The sequence below is a fragment of the Kogia breviceps genome, chromosome 15, assembly GCF_026419965.1.
Source record: "Kogia breviceps isolate mKogBre1 chromosome 15, mKogBre1 haplotype 1, whole genome shotgun sequence".
NCBI lineage: Eukaryota > Metazoa > Chordata > Mammalia > Artiodactyla > Physeteridae > Kogia > Kogia breviceps.
Window position 1 is genome coordinate 26272134 of NC_081324.1, and position 25185 is coordinate 26297318.

General features: G+C 51.0%; 1 protein-coding gene across 3 annotated transcripts in view; it reads left to right on the forward strand.

The window, feature by feature from the left end:
- The window catches only part of ST8SIA5 (ST8 alpha-N-acetyl-neuraminide alpha-2,8-sialyltransferase 5), a 78643-nt gene extending 53982 nt beyond the window's left edge, over nt 1-24661 (forward strand). For all 3 annotated transcript variants that reach the window (XM_059041003.2, XM_059041005.2, XM_059041007.2), the window contains 5 exons: nt 3403-3489; nt 6881-7025; nt 10965-11077; nt 11864-11956; nt 13087-24661. In XM_059041003.2, the coding sequence (XP_058896986.1) occupies nt 3403-3489; nt 6881-7025; nt 10965-11077; nt 11864-11956; nt 13087-13555 (907 nt within the window). In that variant the 3' untranslated portion in view covers nt 13556-24661. The remainder of the gene's footprint in view (nt 1-3402; nt 3490-6880; nt 7026-10964; nt 11078-11863; nt 11957-13086) is intronic.
- Nucleotides 24662-25185: the final 524 nt, after the last annotated feature.

Sequence of the window (25185 nt, forward strand, 5' to 3'; positions counted from 1 at the left end):
CGTGGAGTCCTAACCAGTGGACCACCAGGGAAGTCCCTTGCTTCATTTTTCTTTGTAGCACTCACCACTCCCTAACATGGCATTAAATATCTGGGTTTGTTTTTTTTCTGGTTATGGTAAGAATACTTAACATGAGATCTACCCTCTTAAAATTTGTCAGTGTCCAATACAGTATTGTCAACTGTAGACATTAAGTTTTACAGCAAATCTCTAGAACTTATTGGTCTTACATAACTGAAAATTTATAGCAACTCTTCATTTCTCCTTCCCCAAACCCCTGGTATCTATCATTCTACTCTGTTTCTATAAGACTGACTATTTTAGATACCTCATATGAGTAGAATCATGCAGTATTTGTCCTTCGGTGACTAGCTTGTTTCACTTAAGATAATGTCCTCCAGATTCATCCAAGTTATCACATATGGAAAGATTTCCTTTTTTTTTCCCCTAAGGCTGCATAATATTCCATTGTATGTATATAATACATTTTCTTTATCCATTCATTCATCAGTGAACATGTAGGTTGTTTCCATATCCTGGTTATTGTGAATAATGCTGCAGTGCACGTGGGGGTGCAAGTATTTCTTCAAGATTCTGATTTCAATTCCTTTGGACATATACCCAGAAGTGGGATTGCTGGACCATATGATAGTTCTATGTTTAATTTTTTGAGGAATCTCCATACTGTGTTCCACTGTAGCCACACCATTTTGCATTCCCACCAACAGTGTATGAAGGTTCCCTTTTCTCTGTATCCTCGCCAGTACTTGTCATCTTTTGTTTTATTGATAATAGCCATTCTAACACGTATGATGTAGTATCTCATTGTGGTTTTGATTTGCATTTCCCTGATGATTAGTGGTGCTGAGCACTTTTCATGCACCCGTTGACCATTTGTATGTTTTCTTTGTAGAAATGTCTTTTCAAGTCTTTTGCCCATTTTAAAATCAGGTTCTTTCTTCTTTTGCTATTGCATTGTAGGAGTTCCTGTGTATTTTGCATGTTCACCCCTTATCAGATATATGGTTTGCAAATATTTTCTCCTGTTCGGTAGGGTTGTCTGTTTACTCTGCTGATTATTTCCTTTACTGTGCAGAAGGTTTTTAGTTGGATGGAGTCCCACTTGTCCATTTTTGCTTTTATTGCTTGTGCTTTTGGTGTCGTAGCCCTGTATATTTCCTTCCCATTTGTAAGGTCTGTGTGGGCAGGGCGTTTTTTTGTTCGCCACAGTGTCTCCAGTTCCTGCCATATCGAGGAATTCAATAAATAGTTATCGAAGTTATTGGAACTCAGACTTATTGATGCGTTCATTAATTATTGATATACTCAACAAATATTTACCACTCATCTGCTGTGTGCCTTAGCACTGGAGTCACAGTCAGGCACGATCCCTGCCCCAGGGTATTTCTATTTAGTGGGAAATATCAGGCATAGGTAATGACAGGTTATGAGTTTTACAGAAGGGGAAAGTACAGGGGGCTGTGAGTCAGCATTGTCAAGACAGCTTAGTTTAACAGTAATAATAACTTACACCTGTAGGGCACTTTCCGCATGCCAGACACCATTCTTAGTCATTTATTGCATCGTCTTATTTAGTAGTATTAACAAATCTGGGTGGGTGAGCAAATAATCTAGTATTATGCCCATTTTCTAGGCAAGAAAACTGAGGCTCAGAACAGTCACATAGCCTGCCTGAGGTCCCATAGTTAGGAAGTGCCTAAAGTGGGTCTGAGGCCCAACTCCCCTTCTGGTTCCAAAATCTATGTACTTAGTCACTATCTTGTACGACTTTTCCTGCAATCACCCCTCCCCGCACCAGTCACATACCCTCTCCGTAAGAGAGGCTTTTGCCTAGTTTGGGAACAACTGTTTCCCCCTCCAGTTAAACAGGGGGACACAGCTCTGCAGAATGAACCTGTTTTTCTACTTGACAGTTAAGTATTTGCCTTTTTTTGAAATCATGCACCCTTTTTGGAAGCTGATGAAAGCTTCAGATTTTCCCTAAGATGTGCACGTGGGTGGACAGACAGGGGATTTTGACTGTAATTCAGAGGGTTCATAGGTTTCCTTAAGACCTTTGGTGGACCTCAAAGTAAGAACCACAATTAACGGTGGTTTTTTGATAACACTCAGCTCCTGGGGGCTTGTCACTTTCCCATTCATGACCAAACCAGAATGACCTTTAAAGGGCTCCCCTTGCACCAGTGTCCAAGACCAGCCAGCATCTGAACCGGGCCACAGCCAGGTAACCCTGGACAACTGTATAATGCCTAACTGAGGGACGGGGAATGTGGGAGGTCAGGAGACAAAAGTCATGACTCTGCCTTTGGGGAACTTATGGTCTGTCCAGCATCTCCCAGCATTCCTGAGAACTCCAGTCAGAGGCACCGCTCAATGGGAAAAGGGTTCCATGATCCAATTCTTTTTGCTGGTTTCAGTCAAAGGAAGAATCCTACATGATTTAGACATTCCCTTTCCAGGGAGAGCTTTGGGATGTCACAATGCTGAGAGGTCTAAACCCAACTGGCATAAAGCCTTGCAGATGGTGGTTCAGACAAAAGGCTTCTCATCTCTTCCTCCCTGTCGCTGGAAATTGTGATCCGCCCTTGAGAAAAGAGAAAGAGAAGGGCATTGTGCCCTTGCGATGAGCCCTACTGTGTGCTGAGCACAGTGTGGGGTGATCTACAGACCTTAGGGAAGTGGTCTTACACCCTCTATAGACAGATGTTCCTGGGAGAACTGTGAAGGCCCTTGGGGGTGGGCCTGTGAGGAAGGTGTTTTAAAATGTGCCGGGATTTGTTTTGATCACATATGGTAAGACACACAGACACGCAAAAGGCTATTGTGAAGGAAGACGTTCTTATGCTCACAGATCCCTAGAGACAGGAGGCATGACACACCATGCAGGGACACATGGGGAAGCACCAGGGTTGGTGAGGAGGCAAAGGGATGAGGGGAAAGCAGAGGTGAGACCCTTTATTGTGGTTTTTGCGGAAAGGAATGGACAAGGCAGGATAAAAACGTTCACGATTGGCTAGTTTGAATAATTTCAGTGGGCTCTGGGGCATAAGGACTGCCCCTGGTTGTCTGATCTCTAGCTCTGGGCTGACGAGGGCAGGGACTAGTGGCTCTGTTCATAAAGGAGGTGGTTGAAGGTGTGGGCTCTGGACTAGCTGAGGTGTGTAGGGGAGGCATGCTTGCAGGAGAGTGGTTTGCTATCTCTAGCAATTCACAAGGCCCCAGATGCCTGAGAATCAAGAGTCTGGCAAATGAGAAAATACAGTTAATACAAAGGACCAGCCCAGGATTTGGCATAAGGGGGAACAGGAAAGGCACATGTTCGGGGATGATGGCATTGTCCAGCCTGGCCCTTTCATGCACTCTCTGTCCTCCACTCCCAAGGGTGAAGCAGTTGGAGCTGTTCGACAGGTGGAAGAGCCTCCAGATGTGCAAATGGGCGATGAACATCTCTGAAGCCAACCAGTTCAAGTATCTATGACTCGTCTGTGCTCCCCAGCCCATATGGTCCTCCTGGCCACCTCTTCAGATGTCCCTCGTCCTGCAAGGCCAGCCCCCAGGGACGTCTTCCCCAGAGCTGGCTCTGATTGGGCTTTGGAATCTGGGAGTGGGGAGGTTCTGACTCAGCACGCAGGCTGAGGCTGGCGTCTTGCTGGGTGTTGTCCGCCATGGTCCCTGCCCTTAGTCCTGGCAGCAGCCCTGTGTGGTCAGTGCTGTTGTCTCCAGTACAGCCCCTGACTGTGAGGTGAGGTGCTTGAGGTCTCCAGTAGGCCCGTGCGTTCAGGTACATTAAGCATCTTCCATGGCCTCACCCCGTTCCCCATCCCTGCTCCTCGGGCAGCTGCTCTAACTTAGCAGTCCTCTCCTTCTCAGAGCACTTGGGCTTCTATAGCCCAGACCAGCCATTTGAGCCCTGCTGTAGCTTATTCCCCACTGCTCTCTAACCGCAGCTGACAGGTTATAAGCTCCCAGGAGGCAAGAGCTGTATCTTAATGTTCTCCTGTCTTTGAGAGCCTAGCAGATGTCCAGACAGTCTCTGTGATTAGTGGTGAGCTATAGGGGCCTCTCCACTCTAACATTCTAGGAGTTAATGGTATGTTTTTAGTGCAGGGTAGACCTCATTGAATGGAATTGACAGAATCCTGGGGATGTGTGTATAAATTGGATTTTAGCAACTCAGGCTGTAGTTTGAATGTGCTGAAGAGCCATCTGCATGAAGGAATCCTACACGGGAAGCTGTGAAAAGCAAATAACACTAAGTATTTTGTATTTTCCGTATAAGTCATTTGTTCCAGTTTGTTGCAATTCTGGGCCAAGTTGAGAGGCAGTTTTAAGCGGCACGTTTTAGGAACGTGCTGCAGGTGCCAGCAGCCCCCAACCAGATGCCTCTAGGAGACTGCAGAAACCCAGCTAAGGCCCGGCAGTAGTTTGCAGAGACCCACGTATCATAGACTAGAATGTGGGCAACAGGTCCAAGGTCTGTGCTGTAAATGCAGTCCCAGTTCCGCCTTTAGAGCGAGGCGATACTGCGGGTGGTGCACGACGGGGAGGCCCAGGCACACTGAGGGCACACTGATAAGCACTCGGCGTGGACGAGGTCAGTGACATGCCAAAGGATGTTGCCCAGGCTGAGAGCTGGACAGAAGCCTCGCCAGTGGGATTCACACACCTAAGGAAATAACGTAGCAACGGGAAGATGATGTGGCAAGAGAAAAACCAGGATCCGCGGGGGAGCCTTTGGCAGGGATCAGCCAGCACGATCCGGGGAGAGGCTCTGGGGAAGCTGAGACCTTTCTGACCGTGGGGGAAAGAGAAGTGACATCCAGTCTTGCTATGCTCTAAATGGGACAAGCTTCGAGGCCAGTTGGTCGTCCCCCTTTGCTCTCATTACAAGCTCATTGAATGATGATGAGATTCTTAATTTAGGTGCAAGAACCTGGTGCAGTGAAGTGGGGTGGGATGGGGGGGGGCGCGTGCTAGAACACAGGCATGAGCATTCCAGTGACAGGAAAGGAATCCTGTAACAGAGGCCCTCCCCGCCCTACTGCTTACAAATGGACACACTGGCATTCTGGTTTATATATCAGTCACTCGTGAGTTTGGTTAGTTTGAGTCAGTCTCCCTCACTTGGGTACTCGCCAGTGGGCTGACAAGCTGGAGTTTCTGGACCAGCCAGATGCTGGTTTGTCATGCTGACCTACGGCTCCTGCCTGGTCAGGCCTCTGGCCTTGCCCCTGGGAAGACTCAGTCACATTTTAAAACCCAACCCTCCCCAGGAAAGACCTCTCTCCATGGCCAGCAGCCAACTGAACCCCCCAGTGAAGTCCCTGCAAGAGATAAAGTCACAAAAAATCATGGGTGCAGCCTTCCTGGCTTTGGCAATCTGGAGTCACAGGATTACAGAGGGTCAGAAGGGCAAGCCCTGCATTCTACAGTTGAGGAAACGGAGGCTCAGAGAGGGGAAGAGACCTGCCCGAAGCCCCACAGCTGGTGGGGGCAGAGCAGAAACTAGAAGCCAGGCCTCTTGACACCAGGTTGGCGGCTCAAGTTTCCATCCCACACCTCCGGTGTGGATTTTCCAGAAAGCTCGTCCTCAAGTTTAGTTAGTGGTCATCATCCAGACTCCATGGAGATGGTGTTCCATTCCTCCCAGGGCTGCCCAGAGGCTGGATGTAACTGTGCCCAGAGCCAGTGTTGGGGGACGGAGGCCAGTGTGTACTGGCCCCCTGCTGCTGTGTGTGGAGAAAGTGGGTCCTCGTGGGCTCACAGCCCCCTGGGAGAGGGTGGCATTTTGCATCCTTTGTCAAATCCAGCCCCTCTGCAGCCAGGGTGGGGCTTTGGGTCCCCAGGCTAGGGGAGCAGGATGTGCCTCAGATCTCACCCCATCACCAAGCCTTGCAGGCACCCTGGGATAATATACTGCCGGGCGGAACTCCAGCTGCAGAGAAGAGAAAATCAGGATTCTCTGGCCTGGCTAGCTCCCAGGCCTGCCTCACAGCCCCACTCTCCCTCAAGGGGCTGCTTTTTTTAAGCCTGCTTGCATCGTCTGAGCTTTAAACTTTCTGCAGCTCATGTTTGAGTGTTTTTGTCAGTGAAAACCACAGTGATTTTTTTTTTTTTTAATAATGAACTCCTTAAAATTTTTGGAAGCCAGGTTCCACTTTCTGCAGGCAGTCAGCCAGTATCAACCCACCATCCCAATTTCTGACCCTCCCCTCTTCCTAAGACAGTTTGTAAATCACCGAAATGGCACATTTCTGTTGACTGTGTATGTCTTGCTTTTTGACCCCATCAGACAGGGTTAGACTTGTCTAGAGTCAGCTATGGGGGCCAACAACCAAGGAAGAGCTCTCATGCCTGTGTTTTCCTTTAGAGCTGGATAAGGAAGCGTTTCTGGGAAGCAGTAAAAGGCTTAGCGGCTCTTGTGAAATCTCACGTGGGGAACGCTTCAGCCCGCAGTTGGCAGGACTTGGTGGTTGACCCCCACGTGTCTGACATCGTGCAGGATCCAGAGAGCCAGGGCCCCTGCCACGCAGGGGCTTTCATTCAAGCGGAGAGGGAGTTGACAGACGATGAAGCGAGCGATGCCCAGTCTGTGCTCTGGGCCTTTAGAGGCCAATGCGGCCAGTGGGGACAGGGCAGCTGGGAGCTCACAGAGGGAGACCAGGCTGGACCCTGAAAGGCTTGAGCATTGGGAGGAGTATTGAAGCAGAGGTGTGGGGGCAGGGGAAGGGGCGGGTGGGAAAGTATGGTGCTCCCTGGCCTCCCCAAGGGACCTCAGTTCCATGACCCCTCTGTTCTCTGAGAGGCTCTGCTCTGCCCTGTGTCACTGGTCTCTCTCCGTCTATCTCCTGCCCGGCAGGTCCACTCTGTCTAGGTGCTGCAATGCCCCCTCCTTCCTCTTCACCACCCAGAAGAACACGCCTCTGGGGACGAAACTCAAGTATGAGGTGGACACCAGCGGCATCTACCACATCAACCAGGAGATCTTCCACATGTTTCCCAAGGTGCTGCTTTGGGCAGGGCGGTCCGGGTGGGACAGTGGAGCTGACCCAGTAGGGCCCTCTGTGGCCATGCCCGTGTGGCGTGGCATCACTTAGCTGTGCCCCGCACCCAGCTGTCCTGGTCCTGGCTTGCCATTCTCTTAGGCTCAGTAGACCATCCCCCGGGACTCCTGGGGTTCCTGTCTGAGCACAAAGAATGCCAACTGGCTGTTATTTGAATGATTTTTGGCAAGAAAGTGGTTGTGAGGTTTTGGTTATTGCCTTGCTTGCAAAGAACATCCCGAAGCTATCTGGGAGCAGGATTAAGCATTTGTCCCCAACCCAAGGGAGGCACAAGAGCAAAAATGTACATGCAAAGGCTGTGTGCACAAGAAGCCACAAGCCATCTGAAGTAAAGCACTGAAAGATTGATCTCATATTGGCTGACCTTGGGCAGTCCTTTTTGTCTTTGAAGGCTTCAGTCTCACTGTCTGTAACACTGGGGTTTGGACTAGGAATAGGTTTGGCTGCTTAGAACCGAAGATCTAAAATATCAGAGACTGAAACAAGAGAGGTGTTTATTACTATTTTTTCCTTCACATATGAGAAGCCTGGAGGGAGGCTGTTCATTCAGGGCCAGCACGAGGCTCCTCGGCCAGGGGGACCACAGAATGAGTGGCCCACGTGAGCAAAGTGCTCAGATCACAGAACCCAGGCGCAGGCAGGCGCTTCTGGCCTGATCGTTGCACCAGACCCTTGGAGAAGGGACCCTGGAGCCTTTATGTTCAGCGGATGAGGATGGCTACCACCTGAAGAGGAAGGTTCCATGCAAAGTGTTTATAGGCACCCCCTGGAGAGTGCCAGCCCAGGGCAGGGTTTAGTGGGTCCAGTTTGTAGAACTGCTGGCGTTCTAGCAAACTAGGGGTCAGGGCGGGTTCAGTTCTTGCTCGATGGAATGTGAGGGGCTGGGCTGCCCTGCTCCGGGGAGTGCTAATGAAGCAAAGCCCAGGGGTTCCCTGCATTCTTGCTTGAGCACCAGAGTGCACCAGTATGACTGGGCCTGGTGGGGAGGGGAGCAATGGGGAGGAGCTGGAGGTGGACCGGCGTCAAACATACCCTCCCACAGCAGCGCTGGAGGATGATGGGGTGTGAGTCGTCTTTACGAGGTGGGTCTTTCAAGGCCTGGAACGTGAGACTGGTGACAGCGGGTGAACTTGTAGGTAATGCCAGTGGGTGACGCACAGCTCGGGTATAACATATGGATCCAAGGAGGGCCATGGGGATGGGCCACTGAGGACCAGAGAAGTGGAACAGGGGTTTCCAAATGCTCAGGCCATATGGTCTCTGTCACAGCTACTCACCTTTATCGTTCTAGCATGAAGCAGCCACAGACACGAGTAAGCAACAGAGTGTGGCTGGGTCCCAATAACGCTTTAGTTCCCATTAGACATTGAAATTTGAATTTTATATGTTTTACACATCACAAAGTATTCTTTTTTCCCACCCTTAGAAAAATTTAAAATCTATTCTTAGCTTCCTGGCTGTACAGAAATAGGTGGTGGGTCAGATGTGGCCCACAGGCCATAATTTACCACCCCCGAATTAGAGCATGTGATGTAGAAGTGTTTCCCAAACTTCCCTAAGGTGAGTTTTTTTTTTTTTGGGGGGGGGTGTTGAAAAATATGCAGCTTCTTGGGCTCCTACTCCAACCTTGAAGATTCTGATTCTGTGGTTCTGGGATGGAGCTAAGAATGTATGTTTTCAGAAAGTACCCAGGTAGTTTTTGATTTACAGAAGCGTGAGAAACACTGACATAGAACATAAAAAGCCCTTGATGATCTCTCCAAAAAGGACTTTGTTTTCATTCTTTCTCTGGTCAAAGTCAAACAGTACAGTTCCCCCCACTGGCCATGAGACGCCCTTGTTTTCCCCGTCCTGGTTCCCGGAGCCTGTCCCTCCAGGGAAAATGTGCCATGAAGAAGGACAGTCTCCCACAGACAGGTGCAGCATCTCTTTGGATTTAGCCTAATTGCTGATGATCCCATTGTAGTGGGATTTTCCGTGATGCTTGTCTGGCAGTTGGTTCCACCGTAAGCCCCAGGTGCTGACCAGGGCCACTGTCACGCAGGGCTGGCCAGCTGGTGTGAGATAGGAGGAAAGCTGCCCAGCAGCCTCTGGGTGACAGAGATGGAGGGTAACTTCAGGTCCATCCCATAATAACCACCTGGTCCCCTTGCAGAGACACCTCTGCACCAAGCACTGCAGTGGGTAGGCTTTTCGTCTACTCCAGTGGTTCTCAACGTGGGGGCCAGGGAGGTGGAGACATTTGGCAACGTCTGGAGATGCTTTTGCTTGTCATGACGGGGCTGGGTACTCCTGGCATCTAGTGGGAAGAGGCCAGAGATGCTGCTACACATTCTACAGTGCACAGCCAGCCCCCGCAACAAGGAATGATCTGCTCCGAAGTATCAGTAGTGCCAAGTTGAGAAGCTCTGCTTTACATCATCTCAAATTTAGAGTCACAGGAAATACACGTTACTATTCTTATTTTACAAATTACAAAGTTTAATTTGTAATAAATTTTACAAAATTTACAAAACCAAGTCACCGAGAGCTCAGAAAACTTGTCCGTGGTTTCCTCACCTCATTGTGGGGCAAAACCAGGATTGAACTGGGTCCGTTGACTAGGGTGCCCAATCCTGGTTTGACCAAATATAAGTCCTGCATCTCAAGCAAAGTGCCCTAGTCCTGGGCCAACTGGGCTGGTTGGTCACCCTACCCTAGACTCCGGGTCTACACTTGTGCCCTGAGCCTGCCTGGTCCCACCTGCCTCAGAATGCCCAAAAGGCCTAGAATGGGGACGTGGCCTAGAACCAGGTCTCCTAATCAGGCCAGTACTTGCTTTTTCCTGCCTACTTGCCTGTGGTCCCCTGGAAAGCATGCCCAGGGAGTCTTTGTGGGCAGCCAGTGCCCAGACCAAGGTAACACCACCAGCCAAGGCATGAGCAGGTTGGAGTGCTGGGCGATGCTCCCTCCCAGGGCCCCCGTGGGTGCCATCATTACTAGAGCGAGTCCTGGGCCCCCTGTGCTCAATGCTTTTTCCTGACAGAGATCTCAGTGTCCCTGCCTCTCACTGCTCCCCTGGTGTGGCCTAGCTTGCCCACCCCTTGTTGCTTGTCTCTGCTGCTACCCAGTCCTGGCATCTGTCCCAGTCTATATGACCTTTCTATCCCAGGCCTGTGCCCTCCCCATGCAGCACAGGGAAGGTCTGTACCTTACCCTGAGCTGAAAAGGGTGAGGGCTAGGTTTAGGGCCCTGGTCCCTGGTGGCTCTGCCACATCTCTGCTGCTCTCATCTCCCAGAAGGTCTGCATTAACCATTAAAATATGTGGACTAGAAGTAAAAGAAGCTGAGTTTCCACTGGGAAAACCAAAGGCAAGCAGGGTTAGCCATAACTTGTACTTTCGTCTTTTTGGAAACCAGAGGCATCCCAGGGCTTATTGAAAAAGGCTGTGGGGCTTCCCTGGTGGCGCAGTGGTTGAGAATCCGCCTGCCGATGCAGGGGACGCGGGTTCGTGCCCCGGTCCGGGAAGATCCCACGTGCCGCGGAGCGGCTGGGCCCGTGAGCCATGGCCGCTGCGCCTGCGCGTCCAGAGCCTGTGCTCCGCAACGGGAGAGGCCACAACAGTGAGAGGCCCACGTACCGAAAAAAAAAAAAAAAAAAAGGCTGTGGAGATCTGGCTTCCAGTTCTAGCTCATTCCTAATTGCCTGTGGAACTGAGAACGAAGCTTTTGACCTCTCTTTTCATCTGCAAAGTGGAATAACCACTTTTCTCCCACATTTACTACAAGGCTGTCTTGTGAGGCTACGAGGAGTGGAGGTGGACGTGGGCGCAGAGGGGAGAGCACCACATGAAGGCAGGGGTGGCACTGCCTCTGACAGCTGTGCCCCTGTCTCCCCAGGACATGCCCTACTACCGGTCCCAATTTAAGAAATGTGCCGTGGTGGGCAATGGGGGCATCCTAAAGAACAGCCGCTGCGGGAGGGAGATCAACAGCGCCGACTTTGTCTTCCGGTAAGAATTGCCCCGGGTCTGCACCTGCTGCTTCTACCCCCATGGCCCTCCCGCTCCATGCCTGCCCCCTTTCTGGTTCCCCAGCCTGCTAACGCTGCCATTTATGTGATTAATCCCCACTCCCCACCCCTGCAGACCTCATGCTCTGGGTTGTCCCTTCCCCCTTTAGCTCTGTCCCTTGCAAGGGGTTGAATCTCTCAGGTCCTCAGTCTCCACATCTGCAGAATGGGAGCAAATGGCATAATAGATGTGAAGACACTGAGGACTCCCAGGGGTCATGCAGATCTGTTGGTGAGGTCGTCTGGGCAGCCACCTCTCTGGCTGGGTTCCACCCTTCTGGAAGCACTGCTCGGAACCAGGGTAGTCTTGTGGCTGACACCAATATGAGCTTCACCCTGGCCTTACCTAAGCTAGACACTTGTTCTTGTATTTCTTCTTCCTTATGTAGAAGCCCTTCTTATCTCTTTGGGGAACCTCACTTCCCTCTTTAGCCTGGGTGAAGAAGATAGGTTGAAAATGAGAGCTTAAAGCAAAGAGACTTGGGTTGAGGCTGCAGTGGGATCTCATGGGTCGTGGATCTACAACCACTGGGTCACCCAGGGCTGGTGAGGGAAGGGGTTGAACTTGCGCTTCCATGCTCAGGCACGAAGATTCCACCCAGCTGCTTTCCTCTGTGTCCCCCTGACCACATGATCACCAGCCCTTTCTTCGCCACACACCCCAGCTCCCCAGCTCCAGCTAGAACGACATACCACATGCAGTCGGGCTGCCTCATCTCTTCTGCAGGTGCAACCTACCCCCCATCTCGGAGAAGTACACCATGGATGTAGGGGTGAAGACAGATGTGGTCACGGTGAACCCCAGCATCATCACAGAGAGGTCAGTGGCCCTCTTTCTAAACTTGTGCTGTCCAATATGATAGCCATTCATCATGTGCGGCCACTGGGCACCGTCCAGATTGAGATGTGCCATCTGTAAGTGCAAAACACACCCGTGATTTTAAAAAACTTAATATGAAAAAGGGGATGGGCCGTACCTCATTAAAGTTTTATATTGATTACATATTAAAATGATAGTATTGGGGGTATATATCAGGTTAAATAAAATCTATTGTAAAAATTAATTTCACCTACTTCTTTCTACTTCTCTAAATCTGCTTCCTAGAACATTTAAAATTACATTTGTGGCCTGCATTATATTTCTTTTGGACAGCACTGGTCTAGACTCTCTTCCCCTAGAGAGGGGCCAGAGAGCTTTCTAGTGTGTGACGGGGGCAGGCAGCTCCCTACACAGTGTGTCCGCCCGGGCAGTGGGGAGAAGCGTCATGCAAAGAGCTCAAGCCCCCTCCTGACTCCCCTCCTGGGGTCTGTCTGGGAGGCCTGGGGGAGGGGCTAATGGGGTTAAAACTCCAACTGGGGCATAGTCACACTTCCAGGTCAGATGAAGGGTAACAGGAGGGGGAGTTGTTAAATCCGGTCAGATGCCCGGGCACATTTACAAGGAGTCAGCCGAGTGAGGGAGCATTCAGAGAGGTGCGCAGTGAGCCAGCTGGGAGGGCTGGTCAGTGTAAAGAGAAGGGTGAGCGAGGGGCTGCGGTGGAGGAAGGGCTCAGAGGACAGGCGGCTGGTTTGGTGTTCTTCACTGGGGGGAGGCAGTGACAGGTGAGTCCCGAGGGCTCCAGGGAAAGCCTCCACTCCCTCGCCCCTTCCCCTCTGAGCCCGTCCCGGGCACTCTCCTCCATACGGGTTAAGTATTACCCCCCCCCCCCCTGCAACCACACACTAGATATTTGTCCCTTGGGGTCCAGATTGCCCTCTCCGGCACTCACTTACAAAAATATAACTGTCCCGGAGGAAGGCGGACATTCATCTGCTAAGTGACTGAGCCGAAAGAAGGCCGGGGTGGGGGGTGCTTTGAGATGCTCCTACGTCCTTTGAAAAGACCCCAGGGTGCAGGGGTGGGGCAAGCGGAGGGTCCTGGGCACCCGTCTCACCCTGCGCCCCCGCCAGGTTCCACAAGCTGGAGAAGTGGCGGCGGCCCTTCTACCGGGTGCTGCAGGTGTACGAGAACGCGTCCGTGCTGCTGCCTGCATTCTACAACACGCGCAACACCGATGTGTCCATCCGCGTCAAGTACGTGCTGGACGACTTCGAGTCGCCGCAGGCCGTGTACTACTTCCACCCGCAGTACCTGGTCAACGTGTCGCGCTACTGGCTCAGCCTCGGGGTGCGCGCCAAGCGCATCAGCACCGGCCTCATCCTGGCCACGGCGGCGCTGGAACTGTGCGAGGAGGTGCACCTGTTCGGCTTCTGGGCCTTCCCCATGAACCCCTCGGGCCTCTACATCACCCACCACTACTACGACAACGTCAAGCCCCGCCCGGGCTTCCACGCCATGCCCTCCGAGATCTTCAACTTCCTGCACCTGCACAGCCGCGGCATCCTGCGCGTGCACACGGGCACCTGCAACTGCTGCTGAGGGCGGCACAGGCTGCCCGCCAGCCCGGCACACGGAACCTCGCTCCTCCTCGCCCGCCCGCCCGCAGGGCACGGCGAAGGCCTGGCGCTGAGGCTGGCACGCCCTCGGACGCTCGGCTTCGGGCTTGGGTCCTGTGGGCTGGGAGGCTGGGCTGGGGGCTAGGCAGAGTCAGCTCCGTGCCGAGCGCCCCCCACCTGTGCACGGGTAGCGCGCTGCTGGGCCGCACCTCAAGGTTGTGGCCCTGGGGACAGCAAGTGAATCAAGCACATTTCCACTCACTTTTAGCAACCAGGAGAGCACAAACTGTATGACCTCTTTGCAGCTAAAGGAAGGCCCCAGCGGGAACGGAAAAGAGGGAGACAGGACATGTGAGCATGGTTAAGGTTTAACTCAGGATTTTGGGTTCCTGAGTCTTATACCCAGGTCTCAGCCCTGAATTTTTCTTATAGAGAACCTCAGAGCTTAGAGGCCAACCCAGCGGCCAGACCTTCCTGTGGGGACAATGGCTCAAAGAGGTCCAGGGATTACCAACCAAGGTTCCACCAACCGAGTCCATCAAGCGGCACTGTGAGATCTGATGCAAGGCCTGTGTTACGATCTTCGATCTTCGCCAAGACACCGTCAGCCAAGCAGAGCCACACCCTTCAAATGCATCCTCAGGCACACACATAAGTCTTGGTGCCTCCAAGTTCAATCCTGCGTTTTATCTTTTGATGAGAAGGAAATAAACCAGACCAGCCATTCGCACTAAGATTTCCAAGCCAATGTCATCGACTCAATAAGTGCTTAGCGACTTGCTTCCTCTTCCGTCTTCAGCTCTGTTTTAACCAGGAGTTATTTATAAGATCCGTCCCTCTATGTGTTCCTGAATACTGCAGAATCCTGCTGTATAATGTTCCTGAATTGGAACCGTAAGGCTCCAGACTGGAAAGCGCTGACATGTGACTGGTGAGCTTAGCGATGGAAGTGAGCCATGGTCTCTGACACCAGCGTCACTGAGGTTCTACTGTAAAGGCGGGACCTCCCACAGCACTCAGCCTGGTGACCTTCACACGCCTGGATCCACAGGTCCTCTGCTTTGGGAAGTCAGCTGTACCTAGGCTAAAAGGGGTTCACATGTCATTTCACATCCCTTTGCTTCCCCCGTGGTATTTTGCCTTAGAATTTTGCGTGGTATGAATTGCCTTAGAATTTAGCTTTGTGGAATCGTAGAATATTAGTCCTGAAAGACCTTCAGCTCCCTCCCCCATCCCTTCTTTGCTCTCACCCTTCTTCCCTTCCTCCTTTCTCCCCTCCTTCCCATAAATATTTCCAGAAGCCTATTCTGCTTTGGTTTGAGGCTGGGCTTGGGAAGACATGGTGACACATAAAAGCAGTATCTCTGTCTTCTAGGAGTGGAGGGCAGACCATAGACAAATTCTGGCCCCGCCCACTGGGTGTTCGGAGGGAACGGGACCTTTCATCTGATCACCTTGGTTTACAGGCAGAGCAATAGGCCCAGCTGGTGAGAGACAGGAGGGCACAGGCCTTGTCCCGGGACCCCAGCCTCCCCATCCAGGGCAGAACCCCTTCCTCTTGCCTGGATTTCATGTCGGTGGGCCAATATGGAGCAAGTGCTCTGTGCACGACACTGTTCTTCTAGATGCTGGCCTTGGTTCTGAGCTCTGGTCCTCACTGGGAAAACCTGGGGCTGCTCTGAGCCCGTCTGCTTGTCTGCAAAGCAAGGAAGTAGCCGATGAGGTAAATTAGGCCCAAGCACTTGGCCACCAGGAAACCCTCCTGAGGACAGTGGATGGTTATGCTTCCTGTGCTCTGCCTGTTTCTCCCAAGGAAGGAACATCTGGAAAGATTCCAGTGAACTGAGGTTTCCAGCCACTTGTTTGTGGTTAATTGAGCCCCTTTCTTGAAACTACAGAATGTCAGAACTCGAAGGCTCTTAAAGACCATTTTGTCCCACATAAGGAAACAGGCCCAGAACAGGGAGGTGACCTGGGTCAAGTCATGCCAGGGGCTCTGTTGAGTGCCTGCTGAGGATAGAACCCTCTGCCAGAAGCCCTCTGTGTATGTTCCAGATGGAGCAGTGTTTGGAGGCAAGAGCCTCGGTGAGTCAAATACCACGGTTCTCACAGCCAAAGGTGTCATGGGCTGGTATCTGCCCCAGCCAGGTCCCTTGTAGGGGCTGGGCTTCCCATCCTGTGAAGGAGCTGGACTCCTTGCTCTCGGTCCTATTTAAGTCTCTGGGTCTTAGGGCAAGTCCCTTCCCCTCCCTTAGGGTCTCCGTTTCCTCATCTCTACAACTAAAGGCTTAAAAAATATCCCTAGGGTCTCTGTAATCTTTAATTTTATTTAAGTTTTTGGAAGTACTCATGATGTATGGATCTAAGCCATAAATAATATTTATTACTATAATAGCTAAGATTTACTGCACGTTCATCCTGTGTCAGGCCCTACACTGGGCAATTTCTTTGCACTGTCTCCTGTGATCATCACAACACCCCCTTGGGTAAGAAGGCTCCAGTGGACAGGTGGGGAAACTGAGGCTCAGAGCCATTCAGTGTCTTGCTGATGGCCAAGCACCCGGTGGAGGAAACCGCACCCACGTCTGTAGAACCCCAAAGCCTGTGCTCCAAACCTGTCTTAGCTGCTTCCTAGCCAGCGTCACCAAGGCTGGAACAAGAGGGATCCTGACTGAGAGGCCACTTAGGGTGGTGCTGGGCCCCGCTCTAGGGACAGTGCTCTGGGAGGCTGTTATGGGTCCAGGAGGGAGGCTGCTTGTAGGTGTTCCCCCACTCACCCAGCCCTGGCCCTGGCAGCAGTACAGATGCACCCACAGTGCAATGCAAGCAGGGGAGCTGAGGCCATTGCCACATTTTGCAGAAGGGGTACATGTTAAAAGATAGATGTTGGGGGACTTGCCCAAGGCCACGTGGCCGGCTAGTGACTCAACTGGGACTCAGCCTCCTGACTTCAAGGCTACACTTTTCTCCTGCGGCCAGTGTTTGGAGGCAATGCACCTTTTCAAAGGCTCGAAGAGACCTGGGCATTGACTCAGGAAGCCCCACCCCACCACTTTCCTCTCAACTCCACCCCCATCCCACCATACAGACTACCAGTGACACTCTTGTATAAGGGAAATCAATTCCCCGAAACAAAACAACCATGTGTCTTCCTTTGTGCTTAAGCCCACTGCCCCAGGCTTGAAAGGCAGCAAAAACAAGTAAACGACTCAGGTGCTCAGCCAAGCAAAAAGGAAGGTGGCTCAAGGTCAGATGTGGCCTCTGAGACCGTTTCAGCAATGCTGCTGCAGCAACTCTGCCCACTAATCACCTGGTGCTGCAGAGAGCAGGGAGCCCATTGCCCTTGACTCTGCTGAGTATGGGGGGGGGGGAAGTAGTGGCAGCACCTCCTGACAACTGAAGGACAGCACAGAGCTGGCTTCAGCTGGGCATTCAACACATTGTTACTGAGCGCTCATTTTGTGCTGGGCACCGTGCGAGGGGCCGTTGAACTAGTGATGAGCAGAACGTAGCCTCAGCCCTCTTGGAGCTTATGGTCCGGTGCGCATGTCCAGATGCTGAACTGAGTCCCCCAGGCACACGTAGGAGCTGAGCTGAGCGCTAGCAAGTCTGGGCTCAGGGACAGTTAGCACGAGAGGAACACCAGGCCGTGCCGGGGTCAGTCCTGAATTCTGAATGTTGGCAGAATGATTGTAATTGTCAGAGCAGTGGATCCATGTCAGGCCTCATCCTCAACATCCATGTGACGTGTGACAGGGTGGCCACACTGGTCTTTTGAGTCCTCTCTTCCTTTTTATTTTTTTATAAGGAACCACTTTCCCCCGACTTTCCTCCTGCCTCTCTGAACGCTCCTGCTCAGGCTTCTTTGTTAACTCATCTTCTGTGAAGCTTCCTCAGGGTTCTTTTCTCTTTCTAGGAGCATTTCTGCAGAAATCACATCTGTTCACAGCCTCAAATCTCTCCTGTCCTTGCACCTTACACCCCTCTCCTGGAGGCCATTTCTCCCTTGGAGCATCAGGAACACGCTTGCCGTGGCCGTCTGAATGTCTGTACCTGCTCAGCATCTCAGACCTCAACATGTCCTCAGCTGGTACCGTTAAAAGGGCAATCTGGATTCAAAGTCATGTGCCCTTACTTACTAGTGACCTTGGGGGAGCTACCAAAGCCCCTGGAGGCTCTGATTCATCATCTGAGGTTGAGGCCAGGACACCAGCCTCACCAGCTGTGGAATAGAGTTGCATGATGCCTAGCACAGTGCCAGCACAAACTAGACACCCAGAGAACAGTTTCCCTCTTCCTCCTTTCTTCCCCTGCTGAAAGGCTCTACCACATCACTGGCCCTTCAACCCCAAACCTGGGTCACTCTTGGCTCTTCCTTCTCCTTCACTTTCTATGTCTATTTGTTCACCAAATTTTATCAATTCTGATTCATAAGTATCCCTTGAATTCATTCCCTACCTGCATTCCTTCAGCCACTGCCCTAACTCCCTAACTCAGACCCTTTTGACTGCCCATTCTGCTTCTAGAGAATTAACTTCCAGAAACACCTTTGGTGGAGCCCATTGCCATCTTATACCATATAGTCCAGATCCCTTACCCAGATGTGCAGAGCATGTCCCAAGCTGACTCACTCACCTTTCCAGAGACCTTCCTGCCAGCACCATCCCTCTAATACTCCTGTAGGTGCTGTGCCTCTGCACAAGCTATTGGAAATGCCTGGATTGGCCCCACATTCCAACCTCCTCCCTCCTCCCGTTTACTCCACCACTTTTGCAGATAATGTCAGGTGATGGTCCCCGCCTCTTCCCCTCTGTGAAGCTGGGCTGGGCACTCTCTGTGCTTCTGCAGCAACCATCACTGACTTCTGTTAGGATGTCCTCACAGCATACTACATGTGTCCTTGGCCGAGTGTCTGTCCTTTCCCTAGGAGAATGCATTGTATCTGGCTCATCTTGGTGCCTTCAGCACTGGCACAGAGCCATGTGTTAACTATAGCAGTGGGGTCTCTGATTAGCTGGTGGGTTCCAGTGGTTCAGGAGACCCCATTAATAAACCGAGTAACACCGTGGGGTAATAGTCAGCTTAAGAGAGTACTCTGCTGATTATTTTTTTGCCTGGTACCTTCTATGTGGGAAGCACTGAGCTATACAAAGACTTGCCCACCTGCCCTTGGGGAGTTTGGGACGCAAGAGGCTGAAATGTCCCTGTTGCAGTTGCTTGCCGGTTCCGTCACCCCGTCTCCGCTACCTTCTTTTTGCCTCCTCCCGTTATAATCTTGCTCATCTGCTTCTTGCCTGTTCTTCAACCCTCTTTCTCTAGTTTAAACAAAAGAGGGAAAGATTTTCTTTTTTCCTTTCCCTCCTTCAGAACCATAGAGATTTGTCAGGATCTGAAATCACTGTGCTGAGGTACAGGCTGGGTAACAGTATACGAGGGACTCATCAATGATGGCTCAAGAACAAGTGGAAAGTGCTTTATTTATTGGCTGGGAAACAGATGAGCTGAGCTTTGCAAAATGTCCACTCCAGTTGCCCAGTGGAAGGCAGGAGCTTGGGGGTCTCCCTGTGGGGAGGGGATGGTGCTGCTCTGAGTTCAACACACACCCTGGCCTCTCTCCCTGCAACCAGGGCACCCTTCTAGGAGGAGGCTGGCTGTGGCTTACAGCCAGGTGAGGCCAGGCTCAGGGTGTGCCGATACCCAGGATGTGCCCTGTTCTCTTGTTCTTTGTAGGACTGGTCAAGCCAGGCCAGTCTGAGGTTGATTACATCCTACAAGGCGTCCTGATAAAGCAGTGTGTTCTTCAGAGGGTAGACTGTAGATCACCTGTATCAGAATCCCGTGAGTGTTTGTTAAAACCCCTGCCTCTGGACTCAGAACCTGGGGGAGGGGTGGTGATGCTGAGCGATCAGCACTGTGACATCTCCCGGTGGGTGGTCTTGGAGCCCATGTCCTCTGGAGAACTGGGCTCTGCACCGCTTGTGGGTCAGTGGTTACTGCCAGGTGAGTGGTGATGTCTGGCTTGATATTCAGACTGGAGTCTTAAGTGATAAAAGAGCAAAACCAAGAATCTGGCACATAACTTCAGTGAGTTCTGGAAATATGAATATAAACTATAGTCCACTATTAAATTAGCAACAAAAATTAACTGCTCAGGAATCTATAACATTTATGAAATCTGTTTTGGCCTCGACACTATCAGAGATTTTTTTTTTTTTCTATTTTTCAACTGTGGTAAAATATACATGAGATTTACCATCCTAGCCGTTTTTAAGTGTACAGTTCAGTAGTGTTAAGTTGTGCAGCCAATCTCGAGTTCTTTTTTAGTTGCAAAACTCAAACTCTATACCCATGAAAGGACAATTCCCCATCTCCCCTCCTCCCAGCTCCTGGCAACCACCCCTCCGCTTTCTGTTTCTTTGAATTTGACCACTCTAGGGACCTCGTATAAATGGAATTGTACAGTATCTGACTTTTTGCGACTGGCTTATTTCATATAGAATCATTCAGATATAAGCTGTTCTCAAATGACCCGAACTGTTTTTAGTGTCCCTATAATAGGATTATGATTTTGATTTTTGCCTGGAGCAGTTGTCCTGGGCCCTTGGTTGGTCCCTAGCTTCTGGCAACCTCAGCATCCTTTGCTGAGGGTCAGAACAGACCTGGTCATGCTTTGCTAGCTTGGCTCAGCTGTGCTGGCCAGCCAGTGTCCTAAGAGTCAACAGCACAGCTTCTGTAAGTGTTTAGATATTTCCCCTGCATGATCTCTTCAGTGAACCTTCTTTTTTTTCACTAGAGAGAGAGAGAGAGAGAGAGAGAGAGACACATACATACATACATACATATATTACCGTGACTTAGCTCTTGGCACAAAAGCCAGAAATCAGTGACTGTCTCTCTTTCCAGTAGGGGGATGGTTCCCTTGGCAACCAAGTAACTCATTTTTTTCAACTAAATGACTTGCTCAGCTTTGAGGTAAAAGTTTTATTTCCTCTAGAATCATGGTTCTCAACCTTATATGCACATTGGATTCACCTGGGGATCTTCATAAAACCACCCCCATGCCAGATCCTCATCTTCCCAGAGAATCTGATTCACTTGGTCTGGGGATGGGACCCCATATTCTTATTTTTTAAAATCTCCTTGAGTGACTCTGTTGTGCAGTGGTTGAGGCTCATTGTCTTGAGGCAGAAGGTCTCTGCCTTGGCGGCACATCGGGGTCATCTGAAGAGCTTTAAGAACCACTCGTGCCTGAACTTTGCCCCCAGAAGTTCTGACCCAGTTGGTCTGAGGTGTGACCTGAGTATGAGGGCTTTTCTGACTCTCCAGATAATTCTACTATGCAGCCGAGGTTGAGAACTGTTGTTCTAGGTCAGCAGTTCCTGTGTCAGAATCACCTGGAGAGCTCATTGGTTCCTGGGCCCCTCCCTGGAGTCTGATTTGGCGAGCCTGATGTGGAGCTTCCTTGCTGGTTCCTGAGCGGTGCTGAGGCTGGTCCTGGGACTACGCGTTGAGGAGCCCTGCTCTATATGATATTGTCATAAGCTCAGCCCTGCTCTGCTGCATTTGTTTCCTGGTTAGGGGTTGGGAGCATCGATTCACGCTTGAGATTTCTGACAGGTACCAAACAGCTCTTTTTCTGAACATTTTCAACATTTAAATAAACATTATGAAATCTTTTTAAAGCAAAGTTACATAGATTTCTTCTCCCAGGTTTAGTAGGCTCAGGGTGTACCTGAATTAAGAATTCGTCTGTGCCCAGGATCAGGATGCATTTTGGGATCAGAGCTAAGGGGTAGGGTCTCTGGAGCTTGGAACCAGCCTGTGACCAGCTGAGGGTCACGCTGTAACTGATGTTGAGGTGAGATCAGCACACAAAAATGCTTTAACACAAAGCTGGACCAGGCCCTCTGCCTACCATGCCCATGGAAAACAGAAAAGGAAGGTGGTGATGAGGAAACATCTCAACAGAAATGGGCTGATGTGACCCAGGGTTCACACCTGCGTTACGTTCCTCCTTCCTTTCCCACCTTCTGCTGGAAAAGGCTCCAGTTGCAACCAGCGAGCTAGTGCCTGGATCCTGCCTCAATCTTTTCTGTCTCCAACTGGAGGCAAGTCCCCTGCCCCTTCCATCTGAAGATGCCCCCAGCAGTGTAGTACCAGCGAGCACTTTATCCCCATGGCAGCTCACAATTCCTCATTCAGCCGCAAAAATTTGTTAAGGGAGGAAATAGTTACTGTGTTATTGAAACAAGGTCAAAGCACACCTCACTTCCCAGGGCCACTTACCCAGAAAGTTCACTCAGCCCCAGGCAGCTGTGGACTCAGGTAAAGGAAAATTAATTTTAAGCCCCCAAAGTAGCTGCTATAAAGCTCTGTATCAAAGACCAAATATTTTGCTAACAGCAAATCCCTCATGGCATTCACTTTAATTTAATTTAATTTAATTTAATTTATTTTTTATTTTTTATTGTTTTATTTTTGCAGTACGCGGGCCTCTCACTGTTGTGGCCTCTCCCGCTGCGGAGCACAGGCTCCGGACACGCCGGCTCAGCGGCCATGGCTCACGGGCCCAGCCGCTCCGCGGCATGTGGGATCTTCCCGGACCGGGACACGAACCTGTGTCCGCTGCACCGGCAGGCAGACTCTCAACCACTGCGCCACCAGGGAAGCCCCACTTTAATTTTAAATTCAAATCTAGTGAACTTGATTCTGGTTTCTAATAATAAAGCAAATTAAGAGAATGATAACAGGTGCTAGATTTAGTTAGCAAGAAGTGGCAGCTAATAGACTAATAATAATGGCATTAAAAAGACCAAATCTATACATTTCAGAAAATACCAAGTGATCTGAGGCTATTTAGTGGAGGGGCAAGTAGTTTAGTGGAGGGCCCAATATGTAGTAATAACCCCAAGGGCAACAAATGACCCCTCAGAGCAGCCCATCCTGCGGAATCCACAACCACGTAGAGGTACGAAAACGCTCAATGTTCGGTAGACTGTGTTTAAGAAGGCAGAGAAGCGTTTTATCCACTTGGAATTATTTGCATCCCCAAACACTTAAAATGCATGCATAGATGTCTTGGTGCTTAAAGGATTAGCCCTTAGTTATCTTGAAGTTCAGGTAGGAGAACTAGTTCATTATCTGATAATATAGGATTCATGAGATGGATAAACTCACTGTTTAAGACTTAGTTTCCCTCTGACATTTGCTGCCCTCCCCCAAGGAGGAGGGAGAAGGGCATCCCCTTCTACCTCCCTTCTTAAAGGGGACGTGCAGCGGGGCTGGTTGTGGTGGTCGGGGTGTCTTCTTCCTGCACCTCTGCTTCTACCTGTGGTGTCTCTATTGCACGTGGGAGGGGGAGGGGGATCTCAGCCGGGGCCAGGGCAGGCTCTGCAGTTGACTCGGCCTGGATTTATTTGTGAATTTAAGAATATGACTATTTTTTTCACATTCTTATGAAAGTGAACACTTCTACTTTCTACCCATCTTCATCATCCAATTTCTCACCAGCCCTCGCTGTGTTCCTAGGAGGAGGGAGGGTAAGGCAGGTGGTGGCATCCCGACTGGACTGAGGCCCAGGAAGGTGACAGAGGCGTGCCCCGGGTCTCATGGAATGGTGGTGAGCTCCGGTTGGGTGCCCAAGCTCCCCAAGGGGCAGGGAGAGGCAGCCATGTCTTGCTCTCACCCCTGAAGCCCTTGTGTTTTCTTCCCTCTGGGTTGTCAGGCTGACTGCAGTGTGGTTCAGGCCTGGGCTTTACCCCTGGCCTCATGCCTTGACCAGCGTCGGTGACTAGGGGCCTTTTGGGGCTCCGTTCTCCTCCGGGCCCCAAGCATGGGGGCTGTAACTGGTGGGGGGAGGGTGGCAGCTGCCCTTGGAGGAGAGTCACCCAAGGCCGCGGCAAAGCAGGAGTGTGGAGGCTGTTGGCAGCAGACACAGTGATGCAGCCCCCTGGTGCTGTGGCCATTTGCGGGGAGGCTGCTGGGATCCCAAGTGACAGCTCCTGCCGGCCCTCCTGCACCTCCGGCAGGACCCTCGGCCCCCGCTGTGGCAGGCTTCTGAGCCAGACCCTCTTCCCAAGGTTTGGGGGGACAGCTGGCCCTCCCTGAGGCTTCCACTCTCTGCACACATGTTTTAGGGGTGCAGCAGGGTCTTGGTGGCCTGCAAATTCCCTTTCTGGACCCAACTGACCTCCCTTCAGAAAGCCATAACTCTTCTTCAAAGCCGTATTGTTTGAACTGTGAAATATATGTAAATGCGTATGTATTTTTTAAACTAACACTTGAACTCAACGAGCGTACAACTGTTCAGTGCTACAGTTTGGATTCACAAACCCCTGCCACCTTGCTCCCCAAATGAAGCCAGGACAGATGATAGCAGACCACAGGGGAGCTGCGGACACCTCGTCCCTGCGGCCGTGTGCTCCCCGCCCTGCGCCTGCACGTGCCGTCCGTCAGCCAGGCTTGATGGCAATTTCCAGGAGCGCATGTGAAGGCAGCCAGTGGAGTCCCTCCGAGGGGCTGGTGGCACGGACTCATCCCTAAGTGGCCCCCCGTGTGTGAAGACAAAGTGGCCATGCGGACGTGACATCCATTTGCTCTTCAGCCCCATCCCTCCCTTGCTTTCCTCTCTCAAGAGCCGCATCACATGGCACTGTGTTCTGTAGAGCCTTTCCCATTGGAGAAGAAAAGGGAGACTGAGATGTTGTTTGCTGGGATGTAGAGAAACTCGATCTGGGCGTGGAGCTGGAGCATTGCTTAAAAATAAAAATCCCTCCCTTCCTCTGGTTGATTTGCTCCCTCTATTTGCCCTGGAGAGAAACACTCTGTGCCATTCCAAAGCGTCGGGGGGATGGGGCTGCAGCCGTTATCTTATTTTCATGCAAATTTTGTTGAGGAGCGGGGGTTTATACCAACTCCTGCAGCATAATTCTAACTTGTATGTATGTGGCTGTCCTCGAGTGATCCTGAAGTGGTGACTGTGACTTATGCCTAAGAACATAATCAGGGATTAATTTGTATCTGTCACTGTGTTTGAAAAGCGCTCAATTTCCATCCAGTAAAACCAGTCAAATGGTTCATTTAGCAAAGACTCTCTGGCTGTGGCCATGTGTGTGTCTGTGTTTGGGGATGAGGCTGGACTAGGCTGATGCAGCACAGCCCAATGTGGGGAGGCTCCCAGCTCTTGTGAAGAAGGCATGGCCACTTGGGGCCCATCTTTGGGCAGCGTTGGCCTGTCTGTGTCTGGCAAGAGTTGCAATGTAAGCATAGGGGCTCACAGGAAGGGCTCAGAAACCAGATCTAGACTAATTTGGGTGGAGTGCTGAATTGACAGTATACAGGGAGCAGGAGGACATGGAGGACTACAGGCTTCCACTAAGGAAGGAGGGTCCCTGAGGGCTGGAGGGCTAGAGCAGATGGGATCTGAGATGTGCTCACACCCTGGAAACAGACCCATTAGCTACAAAGACTTGTCTCTCTCTAAGCAAACTAGCTCTATCAAGGTCCGGAGTCACAGCAAAGGAACCTGAACACTAATTACCCTCTTATTTAAAAAAAAAAAAAAAGTTCTTTCAATGCCAATATCCATGAGTGTGTTTAAAATAGGATTATATT